Source organism: Gekko japonicus, unplaced genomic scaffold, assembly GCF_001447785.1.
Source record: "Gekko japonicus isolate JY-2015 unplaced genomic scaffold, Gekko_japonicus_V1.1 scaffold325, whole genome shotgun sequence".
In the NCBI taxonomy this organism is placed as follows: Eukaryota; Metazoa; Chordata; class Lepidosauria; order Squamata; family Gekkonidae; genus Gekko; species Gekko japonicus.
Window position 1 is genome coordinate 1040368 of NW_015164674.1, and position 18107 is coordinate 1058474.

Below are 18107 nucleotides of genomic sequence, written 5' to 3' on the forward strand. Positions count from 1 at the left end.
GGGTGGAACACCCTCCCTCAAAAGAGCTGTCAGGAACATCTTGGCTGGTGTCCAGTTGGGCTGCCCCAGCCTCCTGGAGACTCCACCCCTACTCTCGGCAAGGGGCGGGGTTGTGAGGCTGCTTAGGCCTGCCTTCCCCTGCTGCTGTAGCGGTCTCTTCCATGGGTTCTCCCTGCCATGGCTCCTGGGCAGCCTTCCCATCTCCCTTCGTCTCTCTGGGCTTCTGTGCTTGGTTGAAGGCATCTGCCATCAGCCTGCTTTTCTGCTTCTTCTTGGGACTGGCCACAACCTGGCCGGCTGCTGCCCAGCCACTTGGTTTTCCCTCCACTTCCATCCTTCCTGCTGTCTTTCCCCCATAGTTTGGGGCAGCCATCCCTCCACCTCTGCCAACTCTGCTGGAGGTAAGCTGGGTTGCTTTTGGGTTAGGGCTTTGGTGGCCGCCATGTCTGGGGATGTCTTGGGTCCAGGAGTGCCACTTCTGGACAATCATGTTGCAAATAAGACCAGATTCTTGCTTTTCATTTAACTCAAGAAAAACATATTGTATCAAGGTGTGAATTACTCATGAAAACATCAACAACATACTATTTTAAGCACTGTAAAATGATGACTATGATGGACCCCTGCTTCTTCTTCACTGTGAGGCAGACTTTCCCACCAAAACACTTTCCCCTCACTCTGTCTGATGATCCTCTTAGTACCATATTTTAATAGAATTATAACTTTTTGCATGTCTCACCCCGTGATTGAGAATTTATTTGGCTTTTGCCCAGGCCAGAGATTTATTGTAGTTCAGCAGGAGCCATCTTATGGTCCCGGTCACATGAGCGGGATACTGTGCCGCTGAAGGGAGGCAAATTAGAGCTGGAGCAAAAAGAACCGCAGTAGCGCGATCCGACATGCCCCCATGGCTCCGTACTCTGGCCTTCAGCAGGTGATCAGACGTAGCATGGCAAAACAGACGTTGCACATTTGTGCGCATGCGTGGGACAGGGAACGGCTCTGGCTGCGACGAGCTACCAGCGCTTCCCCGATCAGATGCCTTGAGTTGCCGCGCGTCATCTGGAAGGTAGTGCTCTGTTGCTGGTATCTTTTCAATGCATGTTTTCATGCCAAAGGGACGGATCAGGGACGGGTGCGTGACGCTTCCCAGATGTTGCAGTATGATCACGCCCATTTGATGTGTCTTCAACCCGTCTGTTTCACGGGGCAAATCCTCCCATGTGACTGGGGCCTATAAATCCCTTTGGAAATGGCACTTGACACAAAGTAAAGTTCGAACAGAAAGGTTGATTTTATTGAACAAGCAGTTGAGTTAGGAATAGGGCAGGGGATGAGAAGCTGAGGTAAATGTGGTTGTTTATACTAATATTTTGAACAGGCAATAGAATATAGTTGAAGCTTAGATTCTTAGAGACTCAGTTCTTAACTGTGAGAGGTTTGTTTGTCTTGCTGTGTTTATTTATGTATTTCGCTTGTGGGATTATAATTTTCCCTTTTTTACCCTTGAGCCCTTGAGGAGTCTAAGGCCATTTTCCTTTTCACACAAAGCAGGGGGACCTTCTGAGTTGAACACTCTGAATAACTGGGTAAGAAATATCCTCCTCTTTCTAGGAGCGATAATCCTTTTTCTGTTTGTCTAGACTGGCAGTTTTTAACCTCCTCTCCAGTCTCTTCAGTCAAACCTAAACCTCAGTTTTGGAGACTGTGAATAAACAAATGTCATCTAGGGCTGACACTTAGACTTTAAGTTCTGATTTCGGAACTTTTCCTCAAATGTGTTGGTACACAGTAAGGGCAAGGAGTTGTGTCCCTTCACTTCCCAAGTGACTTGTCTGTTCCCCTCCAACAGACACACACACTCCTGTCTGGCTATTGCCAAGACAAAGTCCAAACCATTACTGACTCCCTCTGGCAAGACTGAGGAGACTTTTAAAAACTCTCCTCAGAGAGTGAAGGGAGTGCACACAGGCAGCAGCCTGTCAATCAAACTGTGGTTTACAGGGAGGCATTGACCCCTAACCTCCCGGCTCTCTCACTTTAATGCATGAAGCATCCTGCTTTCGGAGGTCCATCGCAGCATTCTATTCAGCTGAGGCCTCTCCTCTCCCCAAACCCTTCCCTCCTCAAACTCTACCACAAAATCTCCAGGAATTTCCCAGCTTGAAACTGGCAACTCCCATAAGGCCTGACCTCAATGAATCTCTCCTCAAAGGCAAAACCAACCCTGAAAAGGGGCTTGCCCCCCCCCCCGCCTTTTACTGACAGAACCAAGCCTGGATTTGGTGGTTGCCTAGCAACAGACATGGGGGGAATGTTGCTTAAGCTCCAGGTGTTCCTTTTATCATTTCCAGTTTTTTAAGGCCCTCAGAGTATTTTTTTTTTTACATTTCACATTTTTTCTGCAAACTTGGGACCCTTTTCCAGTTTGTAGAAATATCTGTCTTGCCCGTTCACAGCTCCAGTCACTGGATTTAAGTATCGAAAGATTTAGCCAACTTCATTATTAGAATATAAATTTCCTAATCACTCCTCATTGAACTACATTACAAATCCCAGTGTTTTCCAGGAATACATATCATAGTTTTATTAAATTTTTATAAACAAATTACAAAACACAGAAGTGAACAAATTTGAGCAGCAAGATATAACATTGTGGATATAAGGTAAGTATGAGCATATGCATACATATTGGTGACAAGGTATTATAATTCAATTATAAAGCATTAACTTGTATTTCGCTTCAGAGATGTTTTCCCAATCAAATTTATTTATGTTAATTTTATCCAGAATGGGATACCATATATTTAACGGGTTATAAAATTCCACTTCATGTTGGTGCGTTGTATCATGTATAGAGACGTTTTCCAGCATATAGATATCCCATGTTTTGTCGAACCATTGTTGTACTGTTGGTGGTGTTTGTTGTTTCCACTGTTGAGCTATTACTAATTTAGCTGTTGTAATGAGAATGTTAATCAATTTTATTCTAATTGCAGGCGGGGAGTCCTTTGGCCAGCGATGCAGCAGTATTACTTCAGGATTTAACGGTAAATTATAGGACGTCAAGGTTTCAATTTGCTGAGCGATTTGTTTCCAGAATTCCTGGATTACTTTGCATTCCCACCAATTGTGAAAATATTTCCTTTGTGGGACTACAACTTTCCCCTTTTTCTCCTGAGGAGTCTAAGACCATTTCTCTTTTCACACACAGGGGTCCCTTTTGAGTTGAACCCACTGAATAACTAGGTAAAAAATATCTTCCTCTTTCTAGGAGTGATAATCCTTTTCTGTTTTGCAAGATTGGCAGTTTCAACTTACTGTCCAGTCTCTTCTGTCAAACCTAAACCCCAGTTCTGGAGACTGTGAATAAATAGAATTCAACTAGGGCTGACACTTAGACTTTAAGTTCTAATTTCTGAATTTTTCCTCAAATGTGTTGGTACACAGTCAGGGCAAGGAGCTGTGTCCCTTCCCTTCCCAAGTGAACTTGTCTGTTTCCCTCAGACTGACAGACACACTCCTCCTGACTGGCTATTGCCCAGCCAAAGTTCAAATGACCCCTCTGACAAGACTGACAGGACTTTTGAAAGCTGTCCTCAGCCAGTGCTGACCAATCAGAGAGAAGGGGGGGTGGACGCAGGCAGCAGCCTGTCAATCAAACTGGGCTTTACATTGAGGCATTAATCCCTAATCTCCCAATTCACTGCTTTTGATACACTAAACATCCTGATTTTGGAGGTCAGTATGTCAAGATGACCAGTATATGCCATTATCATTTCTTCAGGTATTTTTGATATGAGATAAATTTTAGACTCAAATAACTTAGGTTTCTTAGCTGCCCAGGCACTTTGAAAGTTTCAGTTATAAAATGATTTATTTCCAATTTCAAATAATCTGGCAATATAAATCAATTACATTATTATATAACTATTCTAAATATAATAAATTGGTTCACACAAATTTAATTTTATCTGTAGACTGGAGTTGTGGAAAAACCATGATTGCTTTACAACTGAGATTAAGATGGGACTGAAAGAGCCATTTTCAGATAATACAGTTATATTAACTTTTCTCCAAGCACTGCATTAACAATCTAATTACAATGACACAAATGCTAATCTATTCAAAGCAGAATCAGCTTTTCAATTAAAATCTCTTATTGCCACTTTTTCAATTTCTTATGCAATTCTTTACTCATGCCTTATAAATTCAATAAAAATAGTTTGACCTCTACAGTGCAATCCTAAATAGAATTACACTCTTCCAGATCCATTGAAAATAATGGTTATCACTCTGTTTAGGATTGCACTGCCAATCTGGCATTTACAGGTAAGGAACAGAAGCCTATAATTACAATAGCCTTCATTGCTTGATATGACTTTAAACCATTCAATTTTGTGTGAAATTTGCTTTGTATTCATGATATATTATATAGAATAATATATAAACCACTCTTGGTGCAGTAGATGTATCTGAAATGTTAATTCAAGATAATTGTTGAAGTTGTGTCTCGACATAAATGCATGACAAACGATTAAGAATATACCAGAATATTACTGCAGTCCTCAGGGGTACAAAATGTCTGTGAGAAGCTCTTCCCCCCAGCTTTAAGAGACTTCCATTGCCTTGGCATACTGATCTGACACTTGGAACAGAGCAGCTACTGCAAATCACACCATCTGCAGAGGAAATATCCCTGTGCTTTGACCAAAGAAATAATTGATCATCTGCATGGCAAGCTCCTTACAGAGTGGGGCTCATTTATCTGCTGCCAAGGTGATCAGCACCTTAATTAATAGAACTGCAAGGCTCCCAAAAGCGTGGAGCACAGAGTGTTCATCCCAATTTTCTCTGCCCCAGGGATATATCACCCTGACCTTGATAGCTCAGGCTAGCCCAATCTTGCAGATCCTGGAAGCTAAGCAGGATTGGTCCTGGCTAGTATTTGGATGGGAGACTTACAAGGGATACCAGGGACGTGATGAGGAGGCAGGCAATGGGAAACCACCTCTGAATGTCCCTTGCCTTGAAAACCTTACAGGGTCACCATAAGACAGCTGTGACTTGACAGCACTTTCCACCACCACCAGGGATATCTCTCGCTGCAGTCCATATGTAGCTTAATATCCTGGTTCTACCTCTGATACTTTAGGTAAAACTAATTTTTGTTGTTGTTTAGTTGCACAGGTGAGCCTGACTCTTTGAAACCTCATGGACCACATCACGCCAGGCCCTCCTGTCTTCCGTTGTGCTCCGGAGTTTGCTTAATTTCATCTTCATTACATCGATAACACTGTCTAACCATCTCATCCTTTGCCATCTCCTCCTCCTTTTTCCTCCAATCTTTCCCAGCATCAGGTTCTTCTCCAGTGAGTGCTCCCTTCTCATTTGGTGGCCAAAGTATTTGAGCTTCGGCTCCATTATCTGGCCTTCCAGGGAACAGCCAGGGTTGACTTCTTTTAGGGACTCTCAAGAGTCTTCTCCAGCACCATAATTCAAAAGAATCTATTCTTTGGTGCTCAACCTTCCTTATAGTCCAACTCTCGCAGCCATACATTACTACTGGAAATACCATTGCTTTGACCATATGGACTTTTGTTGGCAGGGTGATGTCCCTACTTTTTATTATGCTGTCTAGGTTTGCCATCGCTTTCCTCCCAAGGAGCAGGTGTCTTTTGATTTCATGGCTGCAGTCACCATCTGCAGTGATCTTGGATCCCAGGAACGTGAAGTCACTGTTTCCATTACTTCCCCTTCTATTTACCAAGGAGTGATGGGGCCGGATGCCATGATCTTAGTTTCTTTGATGTTGAGTTTCAAGCCCACTTTTTCACCCTCCTCTTTGACCCTCAGCAAGAGGCTCTTGTAAAGCCTCAACAGACAGCCACATTGCTTTCTTGCATTTCTATTTCTTTGGGGTGGTGCTGATTGCTGCCTCCTGTACAATGTCACAAACCTCCATCCATAGTTCTTCAAGTACTCTGTCTATCAGATCTAGTCAAACCTATTCTTCACCTCCACTGTGTATTCATAAAATATGTGATCTAGGTCAAACCTGAACGGCCTAGTGGTTTCCCTAACTTTCTTCAATTTAAGTCTGAATTTTGCAATGAGTAGCTCATGATCTGGGCCACAGTCAGCTCCAGGTCTTGTTTTTACTGACTGGATAGAGCTTCTCCATCTTTGACTGCAAATGATATAATCAATCTGATTTCGGTGTTGCCCATCTGATGATGTCTATGTGTAGAGTCACCTCTTAGGTTGTTGGAAGACGGTGTCCGCTATGACCAGCATGTTCTCTTGACAAAACTCTGTTAGCCTTTGCCCGGCTTCATTTTATTCTCCAAGGCCAAACTTGTCTGTTATCCCGGTTACTTTTTGACTTCCTACTTTAGCATTCCAGTCCTCTATGATGATGAGGACATCCTCTTTTGGTGTTAGTTCTAGGAGGTGTTGTAGGTCTTCATAGAACTGGTCCACTTCAGCCTTTTCTGCGTCAGTGGTTGGGGCATAGACTTGGATTACTGTGATGTTGAATGGTTTGCATTGGATTCGGACCGAGATCATTCTGTCCTTTTTGAGATTTTATCCCATTACTGCCTTTCACACTCTCTTGTTGACTATAAAGGCCACACCATTTTTTTCTACAGGATTCTTGGCCACAGTAATAGATATAATGGTCTTCTGAGTTAAATTCGCCCATTCCCATCCACTTTAGTTCACTGATTCCCAAGATGTCAATATTCAGTCTTCCCATCTCATTTTTTTACCACATCCAACTTACCTTGATTCATAGATCTTACATTCCAGGTTCCTATGCAGTATTGTTCTTTGCAGCATCGGACTTTCCTTTCACCATCAGACACATTCACAACTGAGCGTCCTTTTGGCTTTGGCCCAGCTGCTTCACTCTTTCTGGGGTTACTGACAATATGCCAACAGTTACTTGTACCTGCCCTCTGCTCTTCCCGAGTAGCATACTGGACACCGTCTGACCTGAGGGACTCATCTTCTAGCGTCATATCTTTTAGCCTTTTGTTACTGTCCATGGGGTTTTCTTGGCAAAGATACTGGAGTGCATTGCCATTTCCTTCTCTTAAATTAAATTAAACTAATTTAATAAACTAAAAATCACCCAAATACACAAAATCTGATCTCTAAAAATTGTACATGAAAAGTATAACTAAAATCTTACTTTGCTTCCAATGCCAGTGCAATGATTCCTGCAGCCATAGGTGCAGAGGCTGATGTTCCTGTGTGGCTATCTGTGCAACGCTGTCTCAAATCTGTAGTGACCTGAAGAAAGAGAGAGTTTGTAATTCAGATCATGGTCGCAGGCATGAAAATATGTTCCAGTTGTCAAAATTACTTATGAGTGGGTCAGGTACTGAAGGCCAAACTAAATGATATGTTTGACATAAGTTGGATTGCAATTCCTTTGCAGTGATATGTGCCATCAGGGAACAACTGTCCCCAGGCATTTCGGGACTTCATTCAGCTTGGGACTGTGGTGCCAGGCCAGGAGAGGCTTCAGCCTTTCCTCCTGCACTATTTCCCTGAGCCAAAATAGCTGTAGTTTGCTCTGCTGTGGAGCTGCATGTGTACTCATTGGAGCCCCACATTAGAGCAAACAGAACCCTTCCATAGCCATTTTGGCTTGGGAAACCCTCCTCCTACTGTACCATGCTCCTGAACAGAATCGGGCCTTGGCATATTTGAGAATGATCGCTCCCTGATGGCACATATAACTGCAAGTCATGCCAAACATGTCATCTACTTTGACCATGAGTGGGTAGCAGGGAAAAAAAGTATAACCTTTACTTTGAACCTTTTGAAGCTTGAGAATATCTGAGAACTATTTGCTTCACAGTACTATCTTCATTCTAACAACAGGAGTAGACACTATGTCTCAACTACACACATAGAAGCTCAGTAAGAATGAGTATACTGGTCATGTTCTCACTCACATCTATCTGTCCCCTTGACCCTGCCTCCTGCTTATATGCATTTGCAGTACATCAGCACAGTGCTTACAAGCTGAACATATGCAGGATCTGTGCTCATGATTGAGAATGCTGCTTTTCAAGTATTCTCAATCACAGGAACAACTTGTACAGACACAGGCATTACACCCATGTGAGGGGAATGGCAGGAATGAAGCTTGCACACTTGGTTACAAGCACCCCCTCCCATGTGTGTGTGTGTGGGAGCAGTACATAGATATGCCAGGTGTCTAAGGCCATTATGCCAAACAACCGTGTATAAGTTTAACCTTGTGTGTATGGTTTTACTCTCCAAGACATAGCCTCCAAGACATAGCCTATCAGGTGTTTTCTGTATTCGTGCTGAACATGTTTTAAATGCATGTTTAAGTGTGTCCAATATATGATGAAAGTGTAAAATATGATATGGTCCTGAAGAATTAACAGATTAAAACTTTGATTGGAAAGTAGGTGTGAGATGCAAAAAAGAAAAACCTTGTATTGAAAGGACCAAAAATTGCTGAGCGGCTCAGTCTCATACTTCTACCTAGAACAGCAGCAAGGTAGTATCATTATGGTCCCAACCAGTAACACTTTGTTTTCACATTGGCAAACTAATCCTTCCTTTTCTCTTTATATTCTTCTCTTGTTGCTTTAGTTTGCAAGTCTGAATCTTACAGATGTATACTGCTTACCAACATAACTATGCATTGAATTTTAAATTATACGATCCTGTCTGAAAGATTATTTTTATCTCAAGAATAAGATAAATATATAAATAATTTAAAATAGTTGCTGGCCCAAACACTGAAATTTTAGATAGGCTCTCTCCAGTCATTAACAGTGATTTAACAATAACCCTAAAAATTAAAATATTAGGTTGTATCCTATGTAAAGCACTCACAGAGACAAATCTTCTCCATCTTCCCTTTATTGAGAGAAGGGATGGGCACGAAGTAGCTCATGAACCTAAATCCATGGCAAAATTGCCTAGTTAGTGGTTCATGAGCCGAACTGCCCATGTCCCTCCATGTGGTTTTTGGAGGTTCAGGTGGTTTGTGGTGGTGCGTGCTGGTGGCGTCCAAGGCAGACAAGCTGGTGCAGATCAATTTGATCATCAAAGCTACAGGGGGGATGGACTTTTGCAGCCATGGAAACACCAATAGTGGCCCTCCAAAGCACAACTGGCAGCGCAGGCCGCCAATAAGAGAGCTCCCATTCTGCTCTATGGGGGGCATGTACAGGGCATCCTGGGTAGGTCTGCTACAAGTTTAATGCCTCTGGCTTGCGGGGGTCCTGTTATATACACTCCTGGACTGGTGGCTGTAATTTCCCCAGAGACCACATTCCTGGGGGTACCAACATTGGGAGTTTGCTACGCCACTCCCCAAAGAAAATGCTCACCAAGCATGGAGGGTAGGTAGAGGGGCATCCTGGGGAGGTCCACTGTGACTCTAATACCTCTAGCTTGCAGGGTGACCATTCAACACACTCCTATATCGGATTTCCCCAGACAGGACTTTCCTAGGGGCACCTGCTTTGGGGGGTTGTAACTCGGCCCCCATAAATCCAATCCTCACCAAACTTGGAGGGCAGGTAAAGGAGAGTCAGCTGGAGACTTGCTGTGAGTTTGGCATCTCTACACCACAGAGAGGCCATTCTACCACATCACAAATCTCACAAAATGAATTGGTTTGGTAAACAGGAAGGTTTGTGAAGGTTCATGGTTCATGCAGCCCCTCAAACCACAAACCAAAATCAACCTCAATTTTTCTGGTTCCTGCCCATCCCTAATCAAGGGTGCCCTGTTACTGAAAAGGCAATGCTTGGAGTTGAGGGATTCCTATGGACAAAGTGCCATATGGTGACATGGGACGGCAATATAAGGAAGAACAATCAGGCAGAAGCTCCCCTTCCCTTGTTCCTTGTTGATTTCCTCCAGCAACAATTCATAGGATTCAATCTTTACAATCCCATCCAAAGATATGCCAGAGAGAAAAATATATACAAAACCATGACCACTTTTCTCATACGATTTTATAGAGAAAAAGTCACTAAAATGTAAGGATGAAAAGACAGAACATAGTGACTTATTCCAGTAGTAAATGAAGTTACCCAAAGGAGTGCTATGCAGTGTTATTAGTTCTAAGATAAGTATGTATAATGATCTTTTATAAAACACAACCCCAGAGAACAATGTAGAAAGCTTCTGAAATAATAACATGAAACACCAATTGAAAAGATCAATGCTGCTGCCAGAAGAAAGTTAGCAGGCAGCCAAGAAGGTGAAATGCCACAGAAGCTGAATTATGCATATGCTGGAATAACTTGGAAATCAGAATACAGCAAGCAGGAAGGGAAAATGATGTGACAAGCAAATTCTTACTTTCTCAGCTATGGTCAAGAATAAAACAAGTAGCTTATAACAAAGTTAATGCTTTTGCATTACGGACCTTTTTGCACAATATTGATATTAGTCAGAACATCACCTTTTGTCTATTTATCATGGGTTTGGCCTTAAATTCCGGGTTAAAACATTTTGCCACACTGAATCTTTGCAAGTAAAGGACAGAATGCTTTGAACATCCCAGGCCAATAGCAAAACTTTGTGATGATGATGGGAGCTAGAGGTACACAGAACTCTATTGTGTCTACATCTACATAATTGACTCATTTTAATAAAATGTAATTGAAATTCAAGTTCTTGCCATTCATCCCACTGCCTATGCATTCATTGACCAAAACACTGGAAGGCACAGCACAGTAGGTGTACTTCTTACTTAGAAGTTAGATAAAATACTGTCTAACACTATCCTTTAAGCTAAAGATGTGGGATATTCCTCATACCCTTGGCCAGAACCTTGGAGAATCTCCATAGTTAAGACAAATAGAGTGCTAAACAGTCTGATGTTAGAAAAACTATTCACAAAAGTCCCATGGGTTTTTACAAATAACAGCAGTCAGTTCAAAAGGAGGCTGTCACAGGGGTGGGCAAATTTAACTCCTTCCTTCCTCACTATTTTCCTGACCAAATTGGACCTCTGGATCTCTTATTTTTCCCATTGAGAGACATTCAAGCACAACATAATAACAATATTTTCCCTCTTCCCCACAGTTGCTATTTGCACTGAAAAAAAATCTGTGAGGGATCCATTCGTAAATCTTATAGTGGCATATCTATTTTGTTCCTTAGCTGGAAGCACAGACTCATCAGAGGCAAGCCAATCAAGTGAAAAATACAGAGAACAGAGTGAACCTATAGTATAATTTTGTTTGTTTTTGCTGTCAAGTTACAGCTGACTTGTAGCAACCCCATGGAGTTATCAAGGCAAGAGATGTTCAGAGGTGGTTTGCCATTGCCTTCCTTTGTGTTGCAACCCTGGGGCTTCCTTGGTGGTCTCCCTTCCAAATACTAACCAGGGCCAACCCCAATTAGTTTCTGAGATCTGATGAGACTGGGCTAGCCTGGGCTATCCAGTCCAGGGCTATGGTATGGTTTAGGCTCTCCAAAACAGAACACTTTGGAAATGGAGATCTTAGTAAAACTTGAATTGCTCAGTTGCCTGCTACTATGGCAGGTCCATGACAACAATGGCAGCTGCATGACAACAAACTGGAATATTGTCACTTGTTCAGACAATGTAAGGTACTAGGGAATGACTTTCTATGCAGTTTGGAAAAAGTTAGTTAATTATTCAGGTCAAGTGTCCCAGTTCCAGTGACAAAGTGTCTGGAACAAGGGAATAAACAAGCGAGTTTAGCAGATATGCAAGTTCAGCAGCAGGGTGAGGATGTCAGGACACTTGTCTCTCCACATCCCTACAAAGCATAAGGATACTTTCCACAAACAGATCTACAAAAATAGGAATTTTATAGAAAAGGAATTTTTTTAAAAGCAATTCTGAAGGTAGAATGCTAGCAAGGGGTTGGAGGTTATATAGCATATTGCACTGAGTGCAACATGTATGACTATCTGCCAACTGGACAGAAGGTATGGGTGTGTGCTCAGTGCAAGGAGCTCCTGGTCCCCAGGGAATGAGGTGGCTGACCTGAAAAAGTAGAGACAGTCAGGCACACAGATAAGACTCTCGGGGACTTGTTAGACGTCCCACTCTAATGGAGGCAGTCAAGCTGCTGTCAGGGAGCATGAGGGTCAAGGAGAAACAGGGCACCATGCTGAAGAAAGGGAGAATATTCCCTCAGAAGGGACCCCTTCTACAGTTGGTGAACAGGTATCCTTTCATACCAAGGAACCATCCCTAGCCAGAGGGAGAGAGGAGCACTCTTGGTAGTTGATTATTTTATCTTTAGGCATGTAGACAGTTGGGTTGCAAACCCGCGTATTGACCATATGGTGATTTTCCTGCCTGGTGCAAAAGTAGCAGACATTACATGTGGTCTAAATAGGCTGGTAGACAGTGCTGGGGAGGAGCCACTGGTTGTGGTACGTGTTGGCACCATCGCTATGGGGAAAGGTAATCATGTAGTCCTGGAAGAAAAATTTGGGCTGCTAGACAGGAGGCTCAAGGGCAGGACTTCTAAGGTAGCCTTCTCAGAAGTCCTTTATCCTGGGGTAACATTTCCCTTCCCTTTTTCCTTTCTGTAGTGTTTAGGTGTAACAAAAAAGTAATAAAGCTACCCTGCTCGCAAGGGATTAAAAAAAAAGAAGAAGTGCTACCTGTTCCATGTGCAGGGCCAGCTAGACAGGCACAAATTAGGAGTCCCAAAGTGTGGATGAGACCGTGGTGTAGGGAGGAAGGGTTTAAGTTTATTAGGCACTAGGATGCTTTTTGGAACAAGTAGGACCTGCACAAAAAAGATGTTCTCCACTTGTCCTGAGAAGGAACCAGGCTGCTGGTTCTTAAAATAAAAAAGGTGGCCGAGTAGTTTTTAAACTAAATCCTGGGGGAGAGCCAACAGGAGATGAAATGTGTCTGGTTTGGGAAGGCTCATCTCTAAGAGATGAAGGGGTAGCTGTTACTATTATACAGGGAAATGGATTAGGGCTGGCCACTGAGAGGGTGACAAACAATACTGACTGCCTGGCAAGGTCTACAGGCCACAGTAGGAAGGTTGCAGGCCTAATGTGCTTGTGGAATTATAGATGTTTATACACAAATACTAGAAGTGTCTGAGATAAAATGGTGTAGCTGGAATGCTTAGTGATAGAGGAAAGCATAGAATCATAGAATGTTAGAGTTAGAAGGGACCTTGCAGGTCATCTAGTCCAGCCCTCTGCACTCTGCAGGAGCATAGCCGAAAGATAGCCCTACAACATACCTGAAAGATGGTCATCCAGCCTCCGCTGGAAAACGTCCAGCGAAGAAGCATCCACCACCTCCCGAGGCAGTTAGGAGTTTCTCCTGATATTTAGCCAGTATCAACTCCCTTGTAATTTCCACCCATTAGATCTAGTCTTGCAATCTGGAGCAAGAGAGAATAGAAGTGCTCCATCTTCTACATGACAGCCCTTCGAATACTTGAATATTGCAATCATGTTCCCTCTAAGCCTTCTCTTTCCCAAGCTAAACATACCCAACTCTTTCAGCCTTTCCTCATAAGCCTTGGGTTCCAACCCTCTCACCATCCTGGTTGCCCACTTCTGGACACGCTCAAGCTTGTCAACATCCTTCGTAAAATGTGGTGCCCAAAACTGGACACAGTACTCCAGGCAAGGCCTGACTATAGCAGAATAGAGTGGAACTACCACCTCCCGTGATCTGGACACAATGCTCCTAAGATTGCATTAGCTTTCTTCACAGTCACATTGCACTGCAGGCTCATGTTTAGCTTGTGATCAACCTGAAAACCTAGATCCCTTTCTGATGTGATGTTGTCAAGCCAAGTCCCTCCCATTCTATATCTGTGCCTTTGATTTTTGTATCTAAGTGTAGGACTTTGCACTTATCTCTATTGAAACTATTTTGTCTCAGCCAACTGTTCCAGCCTATCTAGATCCTTTTGAATCCTGACTCTGTCTTATTCAGAATTAGCAATCTCACCCAGCTTCATGACATCTGCAAATTTGATAAGCACCCCCTCTATGTCTTCCTCCAGGTCATTTAGAAAAACATTGAACAACACTGGGCCCAGGACTGAGCCCTGCGGCACTCCAGTTGAGACTTCCCTCCACGTAAACACAGAGCCATTTACGAACACTCGTTGGGTACGATTTTTCAACCAACCATAAATCTATCCAACGGTTGCACCATCCAGCCCACATTTAACCAGCTTATCCTCAAGGATATCATGAGAAACTTTGTCAAATGCTTTACTGAAATCTAGAAACACTATGTCCACAGCATTGTCAGAGTCAACCATTTTAGTAACTCTGTCAAAAAAGGAGATAAGGTTGGTCTGGCATGAATTATTTCTGATAAACCCATGCTGGCTACTACCAATTAACTCATTCCATTCAAGGTGCTCACAGACAAAGCGTTTAATAATCTGCTCTATAATTTTTCTATTATGGACATCTCAGGAACTTGGTGGGATCAGGATAGGGGGATACAGTGATTCCTGAATATAAATTATACCATACTACTGTAGGTTTTTTTTTTCTTGTAAGAATGAGTTCACTTGCTGCCTTACATGGATGATTTACAGGCTAAGAAGGGGATCTAGAATTTGTAACTGTGACAGGTCTTCAGTAGAAATTATTGAGTATTTCTTCATTTTCTGTGTAATTTATTTGGACCTGAGAAGAAAATCTCTGGGTTTGCATCTGAACAAAACACCTGTTCACTCTTCTATCATTTAATGACTCTGTCAGCAGGCCTGGATTTTAATATAACATTAGTCTTGTGCAAATATATAGCTGCTGTAGTTAAATGTTGCTTGTTTTTAATGAACTTCGAACAGCAATAACTTTTTTGTTATATTTCTGTCTTTTTCTTGGCAAACAGCCTATTGGCTTTAAGACCTAGATGGGAAAAATAAATTATATCAGAAGGACAGAGAGGGTAGGGTCAGATATAGAGTGGTTGTGTATGTCAGAGAGGGTATACAGTCCAGTAAATTGAGAATCTAAGAGAAATAGATTCACTTATAGAAATGCTATGGGGGGGGGATAGTGGGCCAAAAGGAAGCTAAACTCTGGGAGTTTGTTATTGTCCACAAGATCAAAGTTAGAGGATGATTTAAAAACAGCACTAGATGAAATAACTATGTCATAATAGGTGATTTTAACTACCCATCCATTGTTTGGGTAAATATATGTTCAGGTCAGGAGAAAGAGATTGGGGTTCTAGATACTCTCAATGACTGTGCCATGGAGCAGATAGTCACAGAACCTACCAGGGGGGAGGCAATCCTAGACTTGGTCCTAAGTAATGCTCAGGACCTGGTGAGAGATGTAAATGTGATAGCACCAGTTGGAAACAGTGACCATAATGCTATTAAGTATTTATGTAAATACAGAGTTTGCCAAAAAGACTAACACAACCACATTTAACTTTAGAAGGGGTAACTTCTCTCAAATGAGAGGGAATGTGGGGGGGGCGGGGTTTCGACGAGCTGATGGTGGCTGTGTCTCCTGGGATCTCCCAGGGAGATGGCTCGCAAACCAGCAGTTAGAGAGGGGGTGTGAATGTCCATGGCCACCGGAGACCTTTGCGAAGGGTCTCCTGTTGTGCTGAGGGTCGCCTCTTTCCCAGCACACTGTCGGGAAATTGAGGCATCCCTTTGCTCTCTCTGCTGGGTTCCAGCAAGGACTAAGCTACGCACACCCCAAATCAAGTGAGTGGAGGTTGAGTGGCAAATAAGCATATCTGTCGACGAGATCTACTTGATCTACATATGAAGAGTGAGTAAAGTTGAAATGAAACAACAAAGCAAAAGCCCCCCGAGGAAAAAGTGAGGGGGAAGGCAAGAATTTAAGTGGAACAGTCCTGGAAAAAGGAGAAGGGACTTTGTTTTGAGATGACCAGTTCCTGATACAGCAAGATGATGCCACAGGGAAGAAGAAAGAGGAAAACAGGAATGGAAGAGAAAATGAGATTGTGTAATATCTACTGAGGGAGACTTATTGTTAATTTGATTTTAATGGTGGAGGGAAAAATAATGGCTAAATGAGATGCCATTGTTCTCTGTAATTTGTGTCTAAGTTAAATAGCGATTCTCCTGGACTACTCTTCATATAGTCAGATTTGTTGGGATGTTTTTACAAGCTATGATGATGATTGATCACCCTGAATGTTAAAGAAAGCTTTTTATTATTGTTAAGCAATTTCTTACAAGCTGTATGTGACCTCCAACCCTTGGGTTTTTAGTGGGTTTTCTTTTCTTTCTCCTATAGTGTGTAGATTCCCTCCCCAATTTCATTGTAGTTTTTAGTAAATGCAAATAAAAAATCCCCTATGGGGGGCCATAAAAATAAAAATGAGGGGGGATGTGAAGAACGAACTGAAAGGTAAGGAGGGCCAAACCCTTCTGGGAGGCTTGGTGACTATCTAAAACTACAATACTGGATGCTCAAATACAATCTGTACCACAGGTTAGGAAAGATAAATAGGTATAAAAAGGCCTGCATGGTTAAATAACAAAGTAACTGAAGCAGTAAAAGATAAGAAGGATTCTTTTAAGTGGCGGAAGACTAGTCAGAGGCTGTGGTCACACACTTTCAGTGCACTTTCCAACTGGATTTTTACTGTGTGAACTGGCAAAATCCATTTAGAAAGTGGACTGAAAGTGGATTGAAAGTGGATTATTTAGTGTGTGTGACTGCAGCCTGAGTGAGGTAAATAAAGGGGAACACAGGCTTTGGCAAATAAAATGCAAGTTAGTGATCAGACAGACAAAAAGAGACTATGAGGAATATATTGCAAAAAACATAAAAATTTATAGAAGCAGAAAAACAACCACGGAGGCATTGGGGCCTTTGGAGGACCGAGGGGTAAAAGGATTACTAAAGGATGATAGGAAAATGGCAGAGAAGCTGAATGAATTTTTTGCCTCTCATGACGCCCCTGTCCACTTAAGAACATAAGAGAAGCCAATATTGGATCAGGCCAATGGCCCATCTAGTCCAACACTCTGTCATACAGTGGCCAAAAATACCAGGTGCCATCAGGAGGTCTAGCAGTGGGGCCAGGACACTAGAAGCCCTCCCACTGTTGCCCCCCCTCCAAGCACCAAGAATACAGTGCATCACCTGTCCCAGCACCTGTCCCTATACCTTGTGGCTAATAGCCACTGATGGACTTCTGCTCCATATGCTTATCTAATTCCCTCTTGAAGCTGTCCATGCTTGTAGCTACCACCACCTCCTGTGGCAGTGAATTCCATGTGTTAATCACTCTTTAGGTGAAGAAGTACTTCCTTTTATCTGTTCTAACCCGACTGCTCAGCAATTTCATTGAGTGTCCACGACTTCTTGTATTGTGAGAAAGGGAGAAAAGTACTTCTTTCTCAACCTGCTCTATCCCATGCATAATCTTATAAACTTCCCTCAGAGGCAAAAGTTTCCCTCCATTTTCCCCTCCCTCAGAGGCAAAAGTTTCTTTCCATTTTTCTTTCCCTTTTGTGACTGAGCAGCACTAGTTATCTGTTTTCTACTTTCCTGAAGAATTCTGGCTGTCACACCCTGTCACAGTATAATATTTTGGCTGTCTGTTTAGCCCAGGGACCTGAAGGAAGGAATGGGATCCCCCTTTAAATTATACAATGTAAATTGCACTCAAGAGGTTATTATATTCCAAATTAACACTATATTTTATTCGACATAGAGGGCAAAGGTCAGGTGAAATCAGAGGCAACATTTCTGAGATAACACAATATAGATATTTCTGAGGTAAAATCAGTACATGCACAGACTTTAGTTCTTATGTTTCAGACTAATGAGAGTTTCTTAAGCTTTTCACAGTGACTTCAATCTTTATGTTGAGAGGCTTTTGTTCCAGTGTTTTCCCAAAATACTTCAGTTCACTTTTTTTTTTAAGTATTCTCTAACTCTTTTGGTTTTCAGAAGGCTGATACACTATTTCCAGTACCCAGACCCCTTCTCCTGCAACACCAGTACTCAGCTTTAGTTTTTAACTGACTCTTAAGGTCTCCAAAGGCAACCACACCAGATCAGGGATCTCTGCACTCTTCAGAGCTAACTCCCTGTTTAACTGGGTAGGG

At 42.5% G+C, this 18107-nt stretch overlaps 1 protein-coding gene across 1 annotated transcript in view; it reads right to left on the minus strand.

The window, feature by feature from the left end:
* The window catches only part of PCSK5 (proprotein convertase subtilisin/kexin type 5), a 491368-nt gene that overhangs the window by 234923 nt on the left and 238338 nt on the right, over positions 1-18107 (minus strand). Inside the window, exon 9 of the mRNA XM_015409257.1 lies at positions 7199-7299. Within this exon, the coding sequence (XP_015264743.1) occupies positions 7199-7299 (101 nt within the window). The remainder of the gene's footprint in view (positions 1-7198; positions 7300-18107) is intronic.